The sequence below is a fragment of the Eucyclogobius newberryi genome, unplaced genomic scaffold, assembly GCF_026437365.1.
Source record: "Eucyclogobius newberryi isolate DKJ021-1_F unplaced genomic scaffold, fEucNew1.0.hap1 SCAF_22, whole genome shotgun sequence".
Classification (NCBI taxonomy): Eukaryota; Metazoa; Chordata; class Actinopteri; order Gobiiformes; family Gobiidae; genus Eucyclogobius; species Eucyclogobius newberryi.
The window spans coordinates 4,531,618-4,550,862 of record NW_027315857.1 but is presented as its reverse complement, the minus strand read 5'-3'; the positions used below and the strand labels follow the sequence as shown (position 1 = coordinate 4,550,862).

The following is a 19,245-nucleotide window of genomic DNA, read 5'->3' as shown; positions in this document are numbered from 1 at the left end:
ACGAAAGAATGCGGAAAGAAAAGAGGAGGAGGTCTTGCTGTGTATGTGAACACGAGCTGGTCCAAACCCGAACACTGCACAGTGAAGGAGCAGCTATGTAACAGGGATATTGAACTATTGGCTATTGGCATGAGGCCATATTATCTGCCCCGGGAGTTCTCACAGGTGATTTTGATCGCAGTCTATGTGGCCCCGTCTGCCAATGCTGAATATGCTTGTGAAGCAATGCTCTCCGGCACTTGTAGGCTGCAAACACAGCACCCACAGGCTCTCTTCCTCGTCTCTGGTGACTTTAACCACGCTTCTCCCTCTTCTGTTCTACCAACATACACCCAGTATGTTACCTGCCCAAGCAGAAACAATAGAACATTGGACTTATTTTTTGCCAACACCAAAGAGGCTTATTCCTTTTCCCCCCTCCCTCCCCTAGGCAGCTCGGACAACAACCTTGTACATCTGAGGCCTGTGTATGAACCCATTGTGCGCAGGCAGCCTGTGGTGTCCCGTGAGGTGAGGATGTGGTCTGCTGAGAGCGAGGAGGCTCTGAGGGACTGCTTCAGCACCACTGTCTGGACTGAGCTTTATGACCCACATGGGGAGGACATCAACACCATCACAGAGTGCATCACGGACTACATCAACTTCTGTTTTGAGAACATTGTTCCCTCCCGGATGGTGCGGTGTTTTCCAAACAACAAGCCATGGATTAACCGTGAACTGAAGGCTCTGCTGAAGGAGAAGAAGAGAGCCTTCAGGTCAGGGAACAAGGAGGAGCTGAGGACTGTGCAGAAGGAGCTGAGGAGGAAGATCAGGCAGGCTGAGGCCGGCTACAAGAGGAGGATGGAGGAGCAGCTGCAGCAGAAGAACATTCAGGGAGTGTGGAGGAGCCTGAAAACCATCTCAGGCTTCAAAATCCCCCCTGCCCAGACAGAGGGGGATCTACAGTGGGTGAATGATTTAAATGCTCACTTCTTGAGATTTGATCGGTCACCCACCCCTCCCCCTGCACAGCTGCATGCTCCCTCTTCCACAGCTGGACAATGCCCTGCATCTGTTCCTCTTCGCTTCTCTGCCCCGGATCTTCAGCTCCCCACTTCGCCTGGACTCACCCATCCCCCCAGCACACAATCCCCCTGCCAAACACTGACTGTCACAGCAGCACAGGTGAGGAGTGAGCTGAAGAGGATTAAAGTGAGGAAGGCAGCAGGACTTGACGGCATCAGCCCCAGGCTCCTTAAGTCCTGCGCAGATGAACTGTGTGGAGTTATGGAGCATGTCTTCAACATGAGCCTGAAGCTGAGGATGGTACCACAGATCTGGAAGACCTCCTGTCTGGTACCTGTGCCTAAGACACCGCGCACCAAAGACTTCAACAGGCCAGTGGCTCTCACGTCCCACCTGATGAAAACACTGGAGCAGCTGGTCCTGGACCACCTCCGCTCCACCGTGAGCTCAGCTATGGACCCGCTACAGTTTGCATATCGGCCTGGCATCGGAGTGGAGGACGCCGTCATCTCCCTGCTGCACCGCTCTCTCTCTCACCTGGAAAAGCCAGGCAGCTCTGTGAGGATCCTGTTCTTCGATCTTTCCAGCGCCTTCAACACCATCCAGCCGCTGCTCCTGAGGGACAAGCTGGAGACGGCTGGTGTGGAGAATGACCTGGCAGAGTGGATCCTGGACTACCTCACAGACCGACCCCAGTTTGTGAGAGCACGGAACTGTGTGTCTGACACTCGGACATGCAGTGTGGGGGCGCCCCAGGGCACTGTCCTCGCGCCCTTTCTCTTCACCCTTTACACTGCAGACTTCAGACACGACACGGACAGCTGTGTCCTGCAGAAGTTCTCTGATGACTCTGCCATCATCGGACTCATCACGGACGACAATGATGCGGAGAACAGAGGACTGGCGCAGGACTTTGTGGACTGGTGTCAGCGGAACCACCTCCTCATCAACGCGGGGAAGACCAAGGAGATGGTGGTGGACTTCCACAGACGTCACCCCACTGCCCCCTCACCAGTGAACATCCAGGGAAGGGACATTGAGAGAGTGACTCCTGGTGTTCATCTGAACCACAAACTGGACTGGACTCATAACACAGACGCACTGTACAGGAAGAGCCAGAGTGGGCTCTACCTCCTGAGGAGACTCAGGTCTTTTGGAGTGACAGGGCCACTCCTGAAGACATTCTACGACTCTGTGGTGGCATCAGCCCTCCTGTACGGTGTGGCCTGCTGGAGCAGCAGCATCACAGAGAGGGAGAGGAGGAGGCTGGACAAAGTCATCAAGAAGTCCAGCTCCGTCCTGGGCTGCGCTCTGGACTCGGTGCAGGAGGTAGGGGACAGAAGGGTCCTGGCTAGATTCACATCTATGCTGGACCATGAGTCTCACCCCCTGCAGGACACTCTGTCCACTCTGGAGAGCAGCTTCAGTGAGAGACTGATCCACCCTCGATGTGTGAAGGAAAGGTTTTGCAGATCTTTCCTTCCTGCTGCTGTCAGACTTTATAACAAACACTGTTAGTCCTGAACACTCGCAATACTGACCTAACCTAATACTGATGTGCAATTCTGTCATATGTGCAATTGCTGTGAAATTCATGTGCAATCCATGTGCCGTCGTGACACATATTCATGTGCAATTACTGTCGTAATCACACGCAATGGTATTTATGTATTTATTTATTTGTCTATGGGAGTTTTTATTCATAGGAGATCTTCTACTGAAAGTGTTTTTCAGACTTCCTATAAGTGATCTGTTCTTTTCTTCTGTATCTACCTCTGTATCTACCTGCGTTGCACCAATGAAATTTCCCCATGTGGGACAATAAAGGATTATTTTATCTTAATAGGGAATGGAGGGAAAAAATAAAATAAAAAGATAAAGATAAAAATAAAATAATAATACAATAAAATAATAATAAAAAAGTAAAATAAAAATTGCTAGCATAAGACTAAATAGTACTAATACTAATGGTAAGCAAACACTCTTATTTACATCAGTTATATGCACATGAATATGGCCTTAAATGCGGATGCAGTCAAGAAAGTTTCAAGTAACGAGGTTAAAGTAAATACAGAGAGAGGAGCCGGCGCTGCTCACAGCCAGAGCGAAGAGAGGGAAGCCAGCGTGGCTCCCAAGAAGTGTGGAGGTTCCAAGTGTGGAGGTTCCAAGTGTGGAGGTTCCAAGTGTGGAGGTTCCAGAATTAATGACAATACCTTGGTTGTGGATAGAGAGGATTTTGTGCTCTTTATGGTGGATGTTATAAACTGTGCTGCTCAAACTCAAAAGAGAACTGAAAGGATCAGGATCATTGTTAAAGCTGCAGGGAGATTCCTGTGAACAAAAGAGCTTGAATGGGCAGAAATAGAAAACAGGCTAAAGGCGCTAAATGGGAGTCGGATTGACGGAGGTCTACTTTTGGGGAGAGAGAGTGAAGAACTGGAGGTGGGGGCGGTCTCCTGTCCTCGCCCTGTCTCGTAGATGCACGGCTGCCAAGCACCGACATCAGTGGAAATATCAAAGCCTAAAGAATGAAGCCTAAAGAATAAAGCTGTACGGCGGAAGCGCCGAACATCAAAGAAAGAGAGGAAGATGAAGAAGAGTCAGTCCTGGAATGAAGCCGGTCGCACTCGGGAAAATGAAGTCTGGAATAAAGCCGGTTGGTCTCTGAAACAACAACTATTCTAGTCACAAAGACATATCATGACCTCATGGGCTTTGTAACACCAAAGCAATGGAAGGAGTACTTTTACGGACTACGACAGAGTCTGAGGACTACGACAAAGTCTGAGGAATAAAGTCTGGCGGTAATGCAACACTTGGATGCCAACCGCCATAAAACAACAACAACAACAACAACAACAACAAAATGAAGTCTGAAGAATAAAGTTTGGCAGTAATGTAACAGTTGGATGCCAACTGTCATGAAACAACAACAACAATAACAACAACAACAAGAAAACATCTCGAACAATACAAAACAGAACAACCAAAGGCAGTACAGACTCTCGGTGACTCTTTGTATTTGGATGACTTTATTTCAAGCTCTCCAGATGTGCAGGAGGCTCTACATGTAACAACAGCAGCAAAGGACATTCTCTCTGAGGCAGGCATGAACCTGTGCAAATGGGTAACTAACTCACCTGATCTGAGAGCATTGTGGGGAAAAAAGGAGAAGAGCGCACTGGAGATGCAGATGCACTGCTAGGGCTTTTGTGGAGACCAGAGAAGGACGATTTTGGGTTTGATTAAAGGGGACTAATGAACATTTTAAAAGACAAAGTAAACACAAAGAGAGATATACTACAGACATCATCCCGCATATTCTACCCCATTGGGTTTCTCGCTCCCTTTACTGCGAGAGTCAAGTGCTTCTTTCAAGAGATGTGGGAGAGAGGGCTTGGTTGAACCGTTACCCACTGATTTGACTGAAAAATGGGAACAGTGGTGTGCAGAGTTACCACTGCTCCACCTGGTGGCCAACCCCAGGTGGTACTACATTGAGAGGTAAAGTTGCATGTCTACTGTGATGCAGGTGAAAAGGCTTACAGCGCTGTGGCATATCTACAAGGTCAAAACAAACTAGGTGATGGAGAGATAACTCTGGGCTGTGCGGACTGTAAGGTGCTAGTTCTGGGTTTGTAGAAGTCACTGCTCGGGAGTGTCTGCCAGAGCACTAATTAAGGTCAGGATGGATGATCGGAAAAGACGAGAAGATACGATGTACTTTCGGTAGCTTTATTTTAGGTTCACAAGTTGACACCGACAATACCACACATACATATGTGACCCGCCGCCCTTAAAACCGCCACAAGTCTGCCTCAACGAAACCGAGGAAAAGACAAAATAAGATTGTTTTTTTCAAATGTGTGATTTTCGTTTTTTTGCAGAACGTGCTAGTTGAAGTCATGGAGCAGCCATTCCATGTATTTGCAGCATTATAAGCTTAGATAAAGCCGTTAAAGTGTGGTAGTTTCTGCTCCTCCCTTGAGGCGCTGAGAAGTGTGACCCAATTTCCCTATGAACAGCTGTGTTATTGTAGTCGGCGAATGGGCTGCGACCCACATGGCTACTTAAGCAAGCAGCTACTGTTCTTGTTGTTGATGGGGGGGCTTTTGGCAGAGGCTTGTGACATAGAGTTGGGGTGTGTTGAAGAATGTGCCGAGGATGAGGAGGAAGAGGATGTTCTAACGTGCTTTGAACAACAACAAGAACACTCGGATGCCAACCGCCATAAAACAAGAAAGTCTGGCGGCAATGTAACACTTGGATACCAGCCGCCAAACAACAACAACAACAACAACAACAACAACAACAACAACAACAACAACAACAACAACAACAACAACAACAACAACAACAACAACAACAACAACAACAACAACAACAACAACAACAACAACAGATCTGTAAAAACATGTTTAAAGAAGGTACTGGGGAAATCGTCATTGAACTTTGAAGAACTAACTACTATTCTCACTGAAGTTGAGGCAGTGTTGAACTCCAGACCTCTGTCGTATGTACACAGTGAGGCTTTAGAGCCACTTACCCGTTCTCACTTCCTGTTTGGTAAATGCTTAACTTCACTACCACCAAAGACTGTGCCTTCACCAGTTCCTGCAACTGCAAACCGTGAGGAACTGGGTCGAAGGTGGAAAGGCAGAGACTTTTGACCAGCTTTTGGAACAGCTGGCGCAGAGACTATTTGATGGACTTGAAATCAGCTCATAATGTCAGACTCCTACACCTACTGCATCAAAATAGGTGACATTGTACTGATCAGGGATGATAACATGCCCAGACAGACCTGGAAAATGGGCAGAATTACTGAGAATTTTCTAGGCAGGGATGGTCTAATTCGCTCATGTAACATTCACTCTTCTACAGGTAGTTTGTTGAGAAGGCCTGTTCAGTTATTGTATCCTCTTCAAATATGTTGATGTGACATGGTCCAATGTTGATGAACAGTCGTTCACCGGGTGGGAGGATGCTGTAACTATTTGTATTCATGTTACACTGTTAATGTGTCTATGCATTATTATTTGTGAGTTACGGAAACGTTATATGTGCCTGTAATGTTTTATTTTGAAATACCGGATATGTTATTTTGAAATGTATGCAACCGGATGAAAATGTGTGGTCATCCGCCATCTTGACACAATAACAAAATATTTAAAAAAGAAGTTGCTGAGTTCAATAAAACATGAACTCTGTCATCATTGAGAAGCTTTCACTTCGTTACATCTACATTTTTTCAATATAGATTACATATATATATATATATATATATATATATATATATATATATATATATATATATATATATATATATATATATATATATATATGAGAATTACATTTATGCATTTTAGATGCATATTATTTGAAACTGACACCATCAGCCAAGGGAGGAGGGGCAGTTCTGTCACCCCCGTCCCCCTTGTGATTTCCGCCTATGGCTTGCCTCCTTTTCAGGCACTGCTCCAAGTCTTTGGTACCACTACATGGATGACACATTTGTGAGCTGGAAGCCTCAGAGCACCTCAATGCTGTGGTTTATAAGAGAAGATGCTCAGGAGAACTGCTTGGCCTTTTTTGATCGTTTCAATATAAGAGGAGAGGACGGGAAGCTCCAGATATAAGTAGGTTGGAAACCTACACACGGATCAGTACCTGCTCTTTGGCTCTAATCATCCACTACAGCACAAGCTGGGAGTGATCAGAACACAGAGCCCACCAGCTCAGAGGGGAAGAGGAAAGAGGAAAAACACGTCCGGAATGCTCTCTCAGCCTGTGGATACCCCGCTTGGGCTCTCAACAGAGTGAAAAGATCCAAAAAGCAGGACAAAAAGGACAAAAGAGAAGGAAGGGTGTTTCTATCACTTATGTCTCGGGACTATCGGAAAAATTTCAACAAATTTTTAGACAACATGAAGTCCCTGTTTATTTTAAACCAGGCAACACTTTAAGACATAAACTGGTTCACTGTTTTTTTAGTGAAGGAAGTTGTAAAGAGCGGTACACAGGAGAGATTAAACATCCATTGCACAAGAGGCATGGATGGATGGATGGATGCACAAGAGGCTCTATCAGCACAGACGAAATGCAAATTCAGGACCACAGAGCGCTGTGCATCTCCATTTTAAAGCCACAAACCACTCCAAGAAAGTTTAATTTCCATATGGCAGGTTCTAAACTGCAGACCGCCGTATATTACATGTCTGTGCTGGATTCACTTTGTGAATACAAGTCAGATTATAATAAAACACACAGCGTTTTGAAGCTTAAAATAAAGACATCACCACATGACCACTGTCCACTGTCCGTCTTCATCTACAGTGGGTCAAATGCGTCCGGTTCTGCTAGAGTGCCCCTGGTGCCCCTGTTTGGTTATATGTTTTGATCTGTTGTCATGCGTTTTTTCCAGGTCATAAGCACATTTGACCATTTACCACATAAATGGATAGGTCTTTCTAAAGGTCAAAGGGAGTTTCCAGAATGAGAAAATGTCTCACATTAGGTATGGAATTTTCTGGTTTGGTCAAAATCTTCTGCATAGCAGGCAATATTATGTTCTGTTCCATCAATTGTAACACCATTAGTTTTTTGATTGTGTAATAATGGTTCCAAATTATTATTACTAATTATTACTGCTAATTATTACTGCTTATCTTTCCTGCTTTTGTACATGATTTATTAAGGATTGTCTTATGTTGTCCTGGGTTGGTCTTCTGTAAATAAATCAGGTGTGATATACAAAAGTCCACGCCCATCGACTTATTGTTTTTTTAATCTGTTGATTGCACAATGTGTTTCCAAAGCTGTTAATTTAGCGCTTGTTTTTTTTTTTATTTTGCTCTTCGTTATGACGGGCAAATTGAGACTTCTGAGATCTTCTTTATTTCCTGAAATTTAGAGAAAGGTTTCTTGTAGAGAGATTGAAATGAGGATTGTATTTGGTCTTGCATTATTCTGTCTTGTATTTAAAATATGGCTCTTTCAGCTAATAATTTAGGAATATTTTATCCACTCTCATAATATATTTTTTGGTAAAGAGCTTTTTTTTTATTATAACTTGTGAGGGCAAATCATTAATCATTTCACCTCTTATCTTTTTAATTTCCTGTTTCCTGGTGTGTTCAGCCTCCAACAGTTTGAGTTCAGTTTATTTTGTTTCTGCCTTTGTTTCTTTTTGGCCGAGGCACATTCACATCGCATTCACCCAAAATCCTTGTCCCAGTCTGCATAAAACTTGTCCAGCTGTGGGTAACAGCGCAGTGCTGCACGCATCTCACGCAGTCCTTATTGTCACCTGGGGCTCAGAGGCTGGGCACCGGGATTAAAGGTCAATTCATCCTTCATGAAAAGCAAGAAGTTTGGTCGTTTACCCAGAATTGTGAGAACAAAATGACATCATGACATCATTTTATTCTTACGGCCCGAGCTGCACGAACAAACTTCTTGCTTCTTATGAAGTATGAATTGGCCTTAATGCAGGTCATTGCAGCAGTCTGGGTGTGTGTGCTTCAGGATCACCTGCTCCCGTGGCTCAGCAGCAGCAGAGTTTATAAGCGACTCAAGTTAATAAGCAGAGTGCGTGTTTTTATTCTGGGTTTAGTCCGGGCAAACCGGGGATGAAGGCCAGCTCTCTGCATTTGGTAAAAACAAATAAAGGTGAGTTAAATTAAGAAACATCGCTCCAAGGCTGCATTTCAATATTTATTTATTTTTTTAATGGCATTTAAAAAAAAAAATTGGTAACAAATTGAAAAACGGGAAATCAAACAATGTTATTCTTTTTAATTGCCTGTATGCGGCATGACAAACACCTCTCACACAGGTGGTGCATTTGAATGCCACAGTTATCTGGCACCGGCAAGGTAGCAAAATAGCGCCCTGGCTCCGCCTCCTGGAAAAAGCTCCTGTTAACGCTACCTCCAGGACCAAAATACGGCCCCTAAAGTTTCTTACGTAAAATGTTGGAATCTTACGACTGACATGAAAAGTGACACTACAAAATATCTCTGAGCTCACAGAGAGGCAAATCAGGCTTTAAAAAGGCCCACAAATCCTCTATTGTGTAGGTTTTAGGGGTATTCGTTATTTACAGTAAATAATTGATTAATAAAAATGTGCAATACTGTGCAGAAAAATTTAATCTACACCTTTGAATTAACCAGGTGAGGCCAACTTCATTAAGACGCTGGTAAACTTTGACAAGGACAACATCTCTGACCGTGTGCTGAAAAAGATTGGTCAGTTCTGCAAACAGCCGGACTTCCAGCCTGACATCATTGGCAAAGTGTCCCTTGCTGCTAAGTCCCTGTGCATGTGGGTCAGAGCCATGGAGGTAAGTTCTAAATTCATAACTTCAACTATAAACATCTGCAATTTGACATAGACAATTTTACTTCCATAGAATTCATGTGGTGGAAAGTAACAAAATACAAGTAAAAGTACTGTTCTAGAATATTTAGGTATATGTACTTTACTTAAGTAGATTTTACAGTGAGTACTGTACTTTTCCTCCACTACATATTTGAAATGGACTGAAAAGTTAACTACTTTTTAATGTTTGAGACCACCTGAAAAGGCTAAGGTTATTTTTTAGTACGTTCATGATGACCTCTTACCTAAAGATTTTGAGTGGTTGAGAGTTATCAATTAATTCCTTATTCATCAAATTCACAACAGTAAAGTCACTTCTTTATCTTTGTATGTGTACCATAGTAGAAAAAGCTTCAGTTGTAGTCATCTGGACTCAGTTTGAAAAAATAGACGTTTCGACTCTCATCCAAGAGTCATTGTCAATAAAAGAATTTAGATCGAGAACTCCGATATTAATACTGTTCTGTGGTAAGACCCGCCCATTGGGCGGAGCCTTCCTGAAGTAGAAAGAGTTGTTTGTTTCAACAGAAACTCCCCCTTGTATCTACCGAGCCTATTCAGAATCTTAATGGGCTATTAGAAACCTCTTTGTCTTTGTGAGACCCTGGCTCAACCACCCTGAGTACCTGATTAGCATCTGAATGTCCTCTACCTTTCCAGGGGTTCAGTAACCCATTATAAATAACAGGAAGATGAAACCTAAGCCCTCCATTTCTGTTTAAAGAAGGTCTTTCTTTTTTAACAAAAATAGCTTCCTTGACTCCTCTTTCAAACCATCTTTTCTCCCTGCTTAAAACCTTCACCTCACCGTCTTCAAACGAGTGATTAGAGGCTTCAAGATGGAGATGCACGGCACTCTGAGGTCCTGAACTTGTATTTCTTCTGTGCTGATAAAGCCTCTTGTGTAGAGTAAATAAACTACATTGCTCTGTTTTTGAGTCAACATCTTGTCCTTAGGATGAACCAGTTTTTGTCTTAAAGTGTTTCCTGGTTTAAAATAAACAGGGACTTCGTGTTGTCTAAAAATTCTCTGCAGTTTTTCCGACAGGCCAGACACATAAGGGATAGAAACACCCTTCCTTCTCTGTTCAGTTTGCAGGACAAAAAAGGGAAACTGAACAGAGAAGGAAGGGTGTTTCTATCCCTTATGTGTCTGGCCTGTCGGAAAAACTGCAGAGAATTTTTAGACAACACGAAGTCCCTGTTTATTTTAAACCAGGAAACACTTTAAGACAAAAACTGGTTCACCCTAAGGACAAGTTGCCGACTCAAAAACAGAGCAATGTAGTTTATTCGATCCAATGCAGTGAAGAAAGCTGTAAAGAACGGTACATAGGTGAGACAAAACAGCCTCTACACAAGAGGCTTTATCAGCACAGAAGAAATACTAGTTCAGGACCTCAGAGTGCCGTGCATCTCCATCTTGAAGCCTCTAATCACTCGTTTGAAGACGGTGAGGTGAAGGTTTTAAGCAGGGAGAAAAGATGGTTTGAAAGAGGAGTCAAGGAAGCTATTTTTGTTAAAAAAGAAAGACCTTCTTTAAACAGAAATGGAGGGCTTAGGTTTCATCTTCCTGTTATTTATAATGGGATTCTGAACCCCTGGAAAGGTAGAGGACCAGGACCAGGACATTCAGATGCTAATCAGGTACTCAGGGTGGTTGAGCCAGGGTCTCACAAAGACAAAGAGGTTTCTAATAGCCCATTAAGATTCTGAATAGGCTTGGTAGATACAAGGGGGGAGTTTCTGTTGAAACAAACAACTCTTTCTACTTCAGGAAGGCTCCTCCCAATGGGCGGGTCTTACCACAGAACAGTATTAATATCGGAGTTCTCGACCTAAATTCTGTTATTGACAATGACTCTTGGATGAGAGTCGAAACGTCTATTTTTTCAAACTGAGTCCAGATGACTACAACTGAAGCTTTTTCTACTATGGAACACGCCTGGACGAATGAGGGATTACACCGACATATTTGTATGTGTACGTACACATTTCGGTACATAGAATTCCTTCCTGGTTTATGTTAAACTATAAGCACAAAGGCAATCTAATTCCATTGCACATTATTACGCACTATTGTGGATAAATGGCTGAAATAACCTTTTTCCCAGGTTTATGGACGTTTGTACAGAGTGGTGGAGCCCAAACGAGCCCAGCTCAAAGCAGCCACGTCTCAGCTGAGTGAGAAACAGTCTGCTCTGGCAGAGGCACAGAATAAACTGAAAGAGGTGAGTAAGTCTGCAGTATGACCAGGGCAACCACTGAATGTAACATGCCTCCTCTGTGTGTGGGTGGTTGTGATAGGTGGCAGATAAGCTGGACCAACTGAAGAAACAGCATGCAGAGAAGCTGGCGATGAAGGAGAACCTGAGGAAGAAGTCCGAGGACATGGTGGTGAAACTGGACCGCGCTGACAAACTCGTGACTGGACTGGCTGGAGAGAGAGTCCGCTGGGAGGAGAGAGTCACCGTACGCTCACACATACTCATACATATACATATAAATGCAGTCCTAATCTTCTACTTAGGGCAGGAATTACTTTGACACACTAGTTGTGTCGTTTGCAGTTAAACAATAGCATGGTAAAAGAATAAATCATCATACCTAAAACATGTCAGTGGGAATTACATGCAAATTACTCAGGACACTTCTGTTATTCTACTTTATTTAATCAGATAATGATGAATGTAAGTATCCGCGTGCTGCTCGTGGTTGAGTGAATAGAAAATACGATCAAAAATATTGCTCTTACAGTTTGCTGCATGTAATTCCCCAGTCTCATTCCCATTTCACGCTATACCTGTCCTGTCAAATAAAGCCTATGAACTTAAAAATCCTCTAAAAAAATTATAGTTTTACTATTCCCCGCGCAACATCGCTTCCTTTTATTACACCTACGGTCGAATCCGTGGCACTATCACACGTTCTCCTTTCCTTTGCTTTACAAAGTACATGATTATGTACTGAAATATTTAATAGTTTGGACAAAGTTTGATGCTCTGCTGCATAAAGACCATAGTCCTTGACCCAGTGAAAAATGGATTAATGTCTGTGGGGGCGAGGGACTATGTTCCCGAGTCCTCTGTCCTTAGACCCTCCTTCTCGGCCAGGAAAAACTACAAAAAACCTCCTTGGGAAAAAGTAGAAACCTGGAGGAGTTCCAGAGTGAAGGGGTTTCTGACTCCATCAGACGGACGCGAGGGAGACTGGAGCTGGAGCCACTCAGGAGGAGAACCAGTTCTTGAGGAGGAGAACCAGTTCTTCAGGAGGGGAACCAGCTCTTCAGGAGGGGAACCAGTTCTTCAGGAGGGGAACCAGCTCTTCAGGAGGAGAACCAGCTCTTCAGGAGGAGAACCAGCTCTTCAGGAGGAGACTACAGCATAAGACATATGAAATGAGTCTCATCAACTATTTTGATCAGGACTCCAACATTTAATTTTGTACCAAATTTCATAAAATTTGCTCTGTAGGGGGCGCCAATGTGCCAAATTCAATTATTTCACTTTTGACGCAAATGGCATCAAATTTACAATTTCCGAAATTTCTGAAATTCTGGCCTTGAAAGGTATGGAAATAATTTGGATAACTTTTGATGCCTCCTCAACACCATTTTCACTTAAGTTCAGCTTCTTTGGGCCAACGCCCTAGGAGGAGTTCGTAAAAGAACGTCATTTTTAAAAACAGACGATTTCTGCTTGGGAAATGTTTTGAATGGGATGGAATGTGATCCAATAATAAAAAGTGATTGAAGATTATTTTTCATATTTCATCATAAAAACATGAACATGAATCTGATGGGTAAAATAAAGGTTGTAGTAGATCGATATTGTCATTAGTGATACGTGCTGTGAATGTTGTGGCCTTACATCCAATGATAAAAAAGCTATTGAAGATTAATTTTCATATTTCATCATAAAACATGTATTAAGCTTCTGATGGGTAAAATAAAGGTTGTAGTAGATAGATGTTGCCATTATTGATATGCAGTGAATATGGTTTGTATTGCATTTTCTGGTATTTAGATATATATTTTATATGCATTGTCCTTTTATTAAATAAATAAATACAAATAAACAAACCAATAGCAATTCAAATAATGTAAATATTTAAGTGCAGTACTTACTTAATACTTTGGTACTTTCCATCACTGAGTGTGGGTAATGGCTGAGCCCTCTGTATTTCCCACAGGGGTTGGAGGAGTGCATGGCGTACCTGGTTGGAGACAGTTTACTTGCTGCATCCTTTCTTTCCTACATGGGGCCATTTTTATCAAACTACAGAGATGAACTGCAAGACATTTGGTTGAAGGAGGTCTGAAAAATCATGCTTTGTTAATTCTGAAAACACTGCTTTTTGAATGTAATGTTGTATGTCTTTTTGCAGATTCGCAACCAGGAAATCCCCTGCTCTCCCGGCTTCAATTTTGCAATTTTCTTGTCCAAGCCCACAGTGGTACGGGAATGGAACATTCAGGGACTGCCCTCCGACGCTTTCTCCACTGAGAATGGGGTTATTGTCACTCGAGGAAATCGGTAAAAACTACTATTATGCATTTTAATTTGCTACAACATGGAGTTTTCTGTATTCAGTTTTTAATTGCGTTTCCAATTCTGCAAGATGGCCACTGATGATTGATCCACAAGGTCAAGCCTTGAAGTGGATTAAGAATATGGAGCAGAAAAAAGTATGTCATAGATTCTAATTATATTTTTGAACCAGAATTTGTTTGACTGATAACCTTTCTCTTTTTCAGGGATTGAAAATCGTAGACTTCCAGATGCCAGACTATCTGCAAGTTCTGGAGAAAGCCATCCAGTTTGGAAACCCAGTCCTACTGCAGAACGTTCAAGAAGACTTGGATCCATCTTTGAACCCGGTTCTCAACAAGTCTCTGACCCGGATAGGTCTGTAACATTCAAACTGTCACTGTAAAAGCTTGAATAGAGGATTTTTTTTTTCTGATTTGAAAAATTAGCGACTGTCAGTCCTTTTTTTTTAATGCGCATGCCCCTCTTTCCGAGAGGCCGCCAACCATCAAACCTTCCGCTGCTACACGTGCGTTTGTTTATTAGCGCGACCGGATCGCATCGTATCTCTTGTCTCCGCAGATTTCGTTTTTTTCTTAGCCAGCTCGAACAAAGTCTTTCTCTGTCATCCCTCAGCCATTTTTGTACTTTGCGGTCCAAAGCATGGAGACACACTGAAGGTACTCACTGCTAGCTTTGCTAAAGACACACCGGCATATCAACCACGCATGTGCATCCAGGGGAACGTGCTGATATCCTGGGAACGAGCCTGCAGGTGTGCAGTAGCATGCAGGGAATGATTGACTTGTGGGAGAACTACTCGGCTGTCCAGGAAAATGAGACTCAGATTGGTCGCAAAAATCCTCCATTCAACCTTTAAACTGTCACTGTGAGCTTTACATACAGAATTGTGCGGTTATTCACCTCACAATTTTCTGCAATAAAAGATTTCTGCTCTAAATCGTGGGTCGTAGGGATAAAGGTTAAACTTAGAACCATCGTAATTCCAAGGCTCCGATAGTAGAAGAGCTCAGCTACGGAACCTTTTCATTTCTCTTTCATTTAGCTTTCACAAACACGATAACACCGGTCTCAGCTAACGGTGCAGCTACAGTGACTTTACCATATGGAGCCTTGAGCCTGACATTCGCTCAGACAAACTTTGGTCACAGCCTCGCTGATCATGCAGACCATTCCACAGTGTGAATGTGTGCTGTCGATTCCATTTATATCTTAGTACCGTATTTTGCGCGCGAAAAAGCGCACCGGATTATTAAGCGCACCATCAGCTATCTGTGTACCATGTGTACTGGTCCATACATAAAGCGCACCGGACGACAAAGCGCATAAGATAAACAAAACAGACAAGTCAGAGTCAGTTGAGCTTTATGAAACGCGTTCAACTCATTCAGCTCAACATCAAAACACACTCTGCTATCGCTAACAGACACGTTAGCATATCCAAATCAATTCTCAGTCAAGATCACTTGTAGACACTTAAAATACAAACACAGAACACACTCTGCTATCGCTAACAGACACGTTAACATATTCATAACAACTCCCAGCCTCGTTCAGTTGCAACACGTAAAATACTACATGATACACTCACTTTTTCAGTTCATTCCTCCTCCTCAAATCCTTCAAATGCCGCCGTGTGCATCCCGCACAGCTATGACCAGACGTCCTGATTTACCTGGGACAGCCCCGATTGTTTACGTCCCGTGTCCCGGTTTAATGTCAGCTGGGGCGCATAATGGTAAAAGCAGCCAAAGCGTCGATGGTGCTCCGTGCTAAAATCTCTTTGGTCAGTGTGATCCCGCATCTCGGATCCACGCGGCAGTTCAGTGATGATTCCGGCCTTTTGATTCCCACAGTTGACTGATAGTTTAGCCCGTAAGCGCATTTCTAATAATATAAGAGGTCTCTCGGCAGCAGCCATCTTGGGGTCCTTCATTTACCGGTAGGTGTCTGCGTTGTGCCTGACTGAAAATGTTGTTTACGTTTTGACAAAGTGTCGCGTGCGCCGCATGCAGGTAGACTACTGTTCCCAGAATGCTTTGCACTCATGTTGTTGAGACTTCCGGTTCCGGAGTACTGTAAATCTAGTCACGCATCGGCGTCTCGTGTCTCAAATATTCTCTATACACCGTGTACCACACAAAATATCTTCGCGGTCAGTAAGCACAGCCAGAAATAAACCATATATTAAGCGCACCGGACTATTAAGCGCACGGACGGCTTTTGAGGACGTTAAAGACTTTTACGTGCGCCTTATAGTGCGGAAAATACGGTAGGTTGACTTCAATTGTCAGAAATCTTATTAAGATTTTTTTTTTTAAATGTATAGTGGACATCATTTTATGTTACTTTCTTTACCTTGTAAAACAGCTGCATCTTGTTGTTTTTCTCCCTTTTCCTGATCTTTTGCTCCCCAGGTGGAAGGTTGCTGATGAAATTAGGAGATAAGGAGATTGAATATAACCCCGACTTTCGTTTCTATATTGCCACCAAACTGTCCAATCCCCACTACACCCCTGAGACTTCTACAAAGACCACCATTGTCAACTTTGCTGTCAAAGAACAGGTGCTTCTGTTTTATTGCTCTCTAAGGAAAAATATTGTCAAGTTGGTTTACATTTGTGTTTTTTAACCACTCCACAAATGTGAGCAGGGTTTAGAGGCCCAGCTGCTGGGGATTGTGGTTCGAAAAGAGCGTCCAGAGCTCGAGGAGCAGAAGGACTCTTTAGTGATCAGCATCGCCTCAGGCAAACGCAGCCTGCAGGAGCTGGAAGACGAAATCCTTAGGTTCTATGGATAACCTTTTATTTTGCTTTACAAAAGAATTTAGAAAATGATGGCATAAAAAAGCCAAACAAACTCAACATTTCCTTTAGCTTGGCTTACACTGCGTTTTTGGGTCAGATTTTGCCACAAATTTTACTTGCACGACAATTTCAAACTTATGCCGAACTTTGGCTCCTTGTGTCATGCACTGTACCGGGGTTACGAACCAGGGTAGAGTCTGAGTGCTGCTGGAGCCGAGTGAAAGCAGCACAGAATACAGCTGCAGGTGGCAGTGAACACGCTCTGAGGGGCTGGAGCCACAGACACTTCAGGTGAAACCCAGCACAAGCACCTCTGACCTGCTTCTTAACAAATCAACGCTCACACAAAAGCCAGGAAAGGGTTTGTAGGAAAAGCTTCTGACTTTAAAGAAGTGCTAAAGTTAACAGTGCTAACGGTTGTAATGGGTTTCTATGATGTTTGGGAAGTTCACTGTACGTAACAGCGCTGCACACACGCCTCCTGGTAAACATATCCTTCATCGCTCCGTACAGTGCACACACTCCCGTTGTGAGCTTGGGTTCTTCTCGTATGAGATTCAATCGCACAGTGTCATTTGGAACTCCCGGTACTTAAAATCGTACAAAAAAGCCCAGCTTTTATTTAGTCAAGAGTCATATTGATTATCTCCTGTACTATGACTGAGCCCTCAGTGCTTCTCTCCCACGCTGTCTCAGGCTGTTGAACGAAGCATCTGGCTCTTTACTGGATGACGTTCAGCTGGTCAACACTCTGCAGACGTCCAAAGTGACCGCCACCGAGGTCTCCGAGCAGCTGGTTACTAGTGAGACCACTGAGGTTGCAATCGATACTGCCAGAGAGGTCTGTCATTGGAGCAAATGTATCCAAACCATATCTCATCCAATCAAAATGAATAATGTATATTATAGTGTTTATGTGCACTGTTCTCCACAGGCCTATCGAGCATGTGCTCAGCGAGCCTCGATCCTGTTCTTCATTCTAAACGACTTGGGCCGCATTGACCCTATGTACCAGTTTGCCCTGGACGCCTACATCAGCCTATTCAACATCAGCATAGAAAAGAGCAAGCGCAGCCACAAACTAGAGGAAAGAATCGCTAACCTCAATGACTACCACACATATGCAGTGTACAGGTGAAAGAGGCTTCATTCAAACACACAGCAATGATTGTTTTCATTTGAAGAACTTTTAGAAATAAAGGCAAATTCTGGGCCCAATCCAAAACAAAAAATATGGGTACCTAACATTTGTGTGTGCTGCCGTGTGATGCACTTTTACAGCAAATACACAGTTCTAAAACAACTGTTGTATTAGTGTTAAATAGTTATGTAATTGTCCCATCTTAAAGGATATTTTCTGAAATATAGTCATTCCGCTGGATCACACTGCATGTTCAGAGTTTTTTCAGAAAAGTAGGATTTGAGTAAAATTAGAATATGATAATAATTTCTTCTGACCTGTAACTTAAACATTGAAGCCCAGAGTTTGTCCTGGAGCATTCACGGCAGATAAGCTCCTTTTGCTTTTTGTGTACCTGTCTTTTTGAATATGTGATTTGTCATGTCACACCACAAGACACACTTTGGATTACAGCATTCAATTCAACTTCCAAACTCTTTTTTTAGATTTAAAGTATAGAAATGAGTTTATTGTTAGCATATTTATGCAACACCTTTATTAAGTAAGGAACTCATTCTTTTTATTATTATTATTATTTATTATTAAGACAATTTGTGAAGAGGAAGAAAAACATTAATACATCCAAATATTTAAAAAGATAAAGCAAAAAAACCTGAACCCTGCTCTTCATCTGAAATCATGACATATTCTGTAACATTGTGAACTCACCTATAATTTTTTTTTTAAATGCAGCTAATAAAGAGTTGTATCACCTTCAGGAACACGTGCCGTGGTCTGTTCGAGGCGCACAAGCTCCTCTTCAGCTTCCAGATGTGCGCCAAGATCCTGGAGGTCTCTGGCAAACTCAACATGGACGAGTACAGCTTCTTCCTCAGAGGAGGCCTGGTAACTGCACACAGAGACTCCAAACTCTGCTTTTAACTGCCAAGAACACAACTAACACGTTTGCATTTGAGCCCCACCACAGGGATACAACACAATAGCCTTGATCTCTTTTTCATGTTACAGTCTTTGTTCTTGAATATACTCCCATAGGTGCTTGATAAAAAGGATCAGATGTATAATCCATGTACCAGTTGGCTGCCGGACTCGGCCTGGGACAACATCACCACATTGGACAAACTGCCAAACTTCCACGGCATCACAGCCTCTTTTGAACAGAAGCCCAAAGAGTGGCATGAGTGGTTCACCAGCACCGAGCCCGAGAACACTGCGCTCCTGGGTTTGTAATCACTGCAAGAGCCAATGCAATGTGTGTGAATGCAAGACGTCTCACAGGCAGCGCAGACGGGACCATTATGTGTGTACACGCTGGTACAAATGTTACTATGGCCTTTACATTCAATACAATAGAGTC

At 43.1% G+C, this 19,245-nt stretch overlaps 1 protein-coding gene across 1 annotated transcript in view; it reads left to right on the top strand.

Moving 5' to 3' along the window:
* Positions 1–19,245, top strand: part of dnah2 (dynein, axonemal, heavy chain 2) — a 208,609-nt gene that overhangs the window by 107,175 nt on the left and 82,189 nt on the right. The window contains exons 63-75 of the mRNA XM_072458523.1: positions 9,183–9,352; positions 11,505–11,621; positions 11,698–11,862; positions 13,582–13,704; positions 13,777–13,925; positions 14,011–14,077; positions 14,147–14,297; positions 16,358–16,506; positions 16,594–16,727; positions 17,444–17,588; positions 17,682–17,881; positions 18,647–18,773; positions 18,924–19,110. Coding sequence (XP_072314624.1) covers positions 9,183–9,352; positions 11,505–11,621; positions 11,698–11,862; positions 13,582–13,704; positions 13,777–13,925; positions 14,011–14,077; positions 14,147–14,297; positions 16,358–16,506; positions 16,594–16,727; positions 17,444–17,588; positions 17,682–17,881; positions 18,647–18,773; positions 18,924–19,110 — 1,884 coding nt within the window. The remainder of the gene's footprint in view (positions 1–9,182; positions 9,353–11,504; positions 11,622–11,697; positions 11,863–13,581; positions 13,705–13,776; positions 13,926–14,010; positions 14,078–14,146; positions 14,298–16,357; positions 16,507–16,593; positions 16,728–17,443; positions 17,589–17,681; positions 17,882–18,646; positions 18,774–18,923; positions 19,111–19,245) is intronic.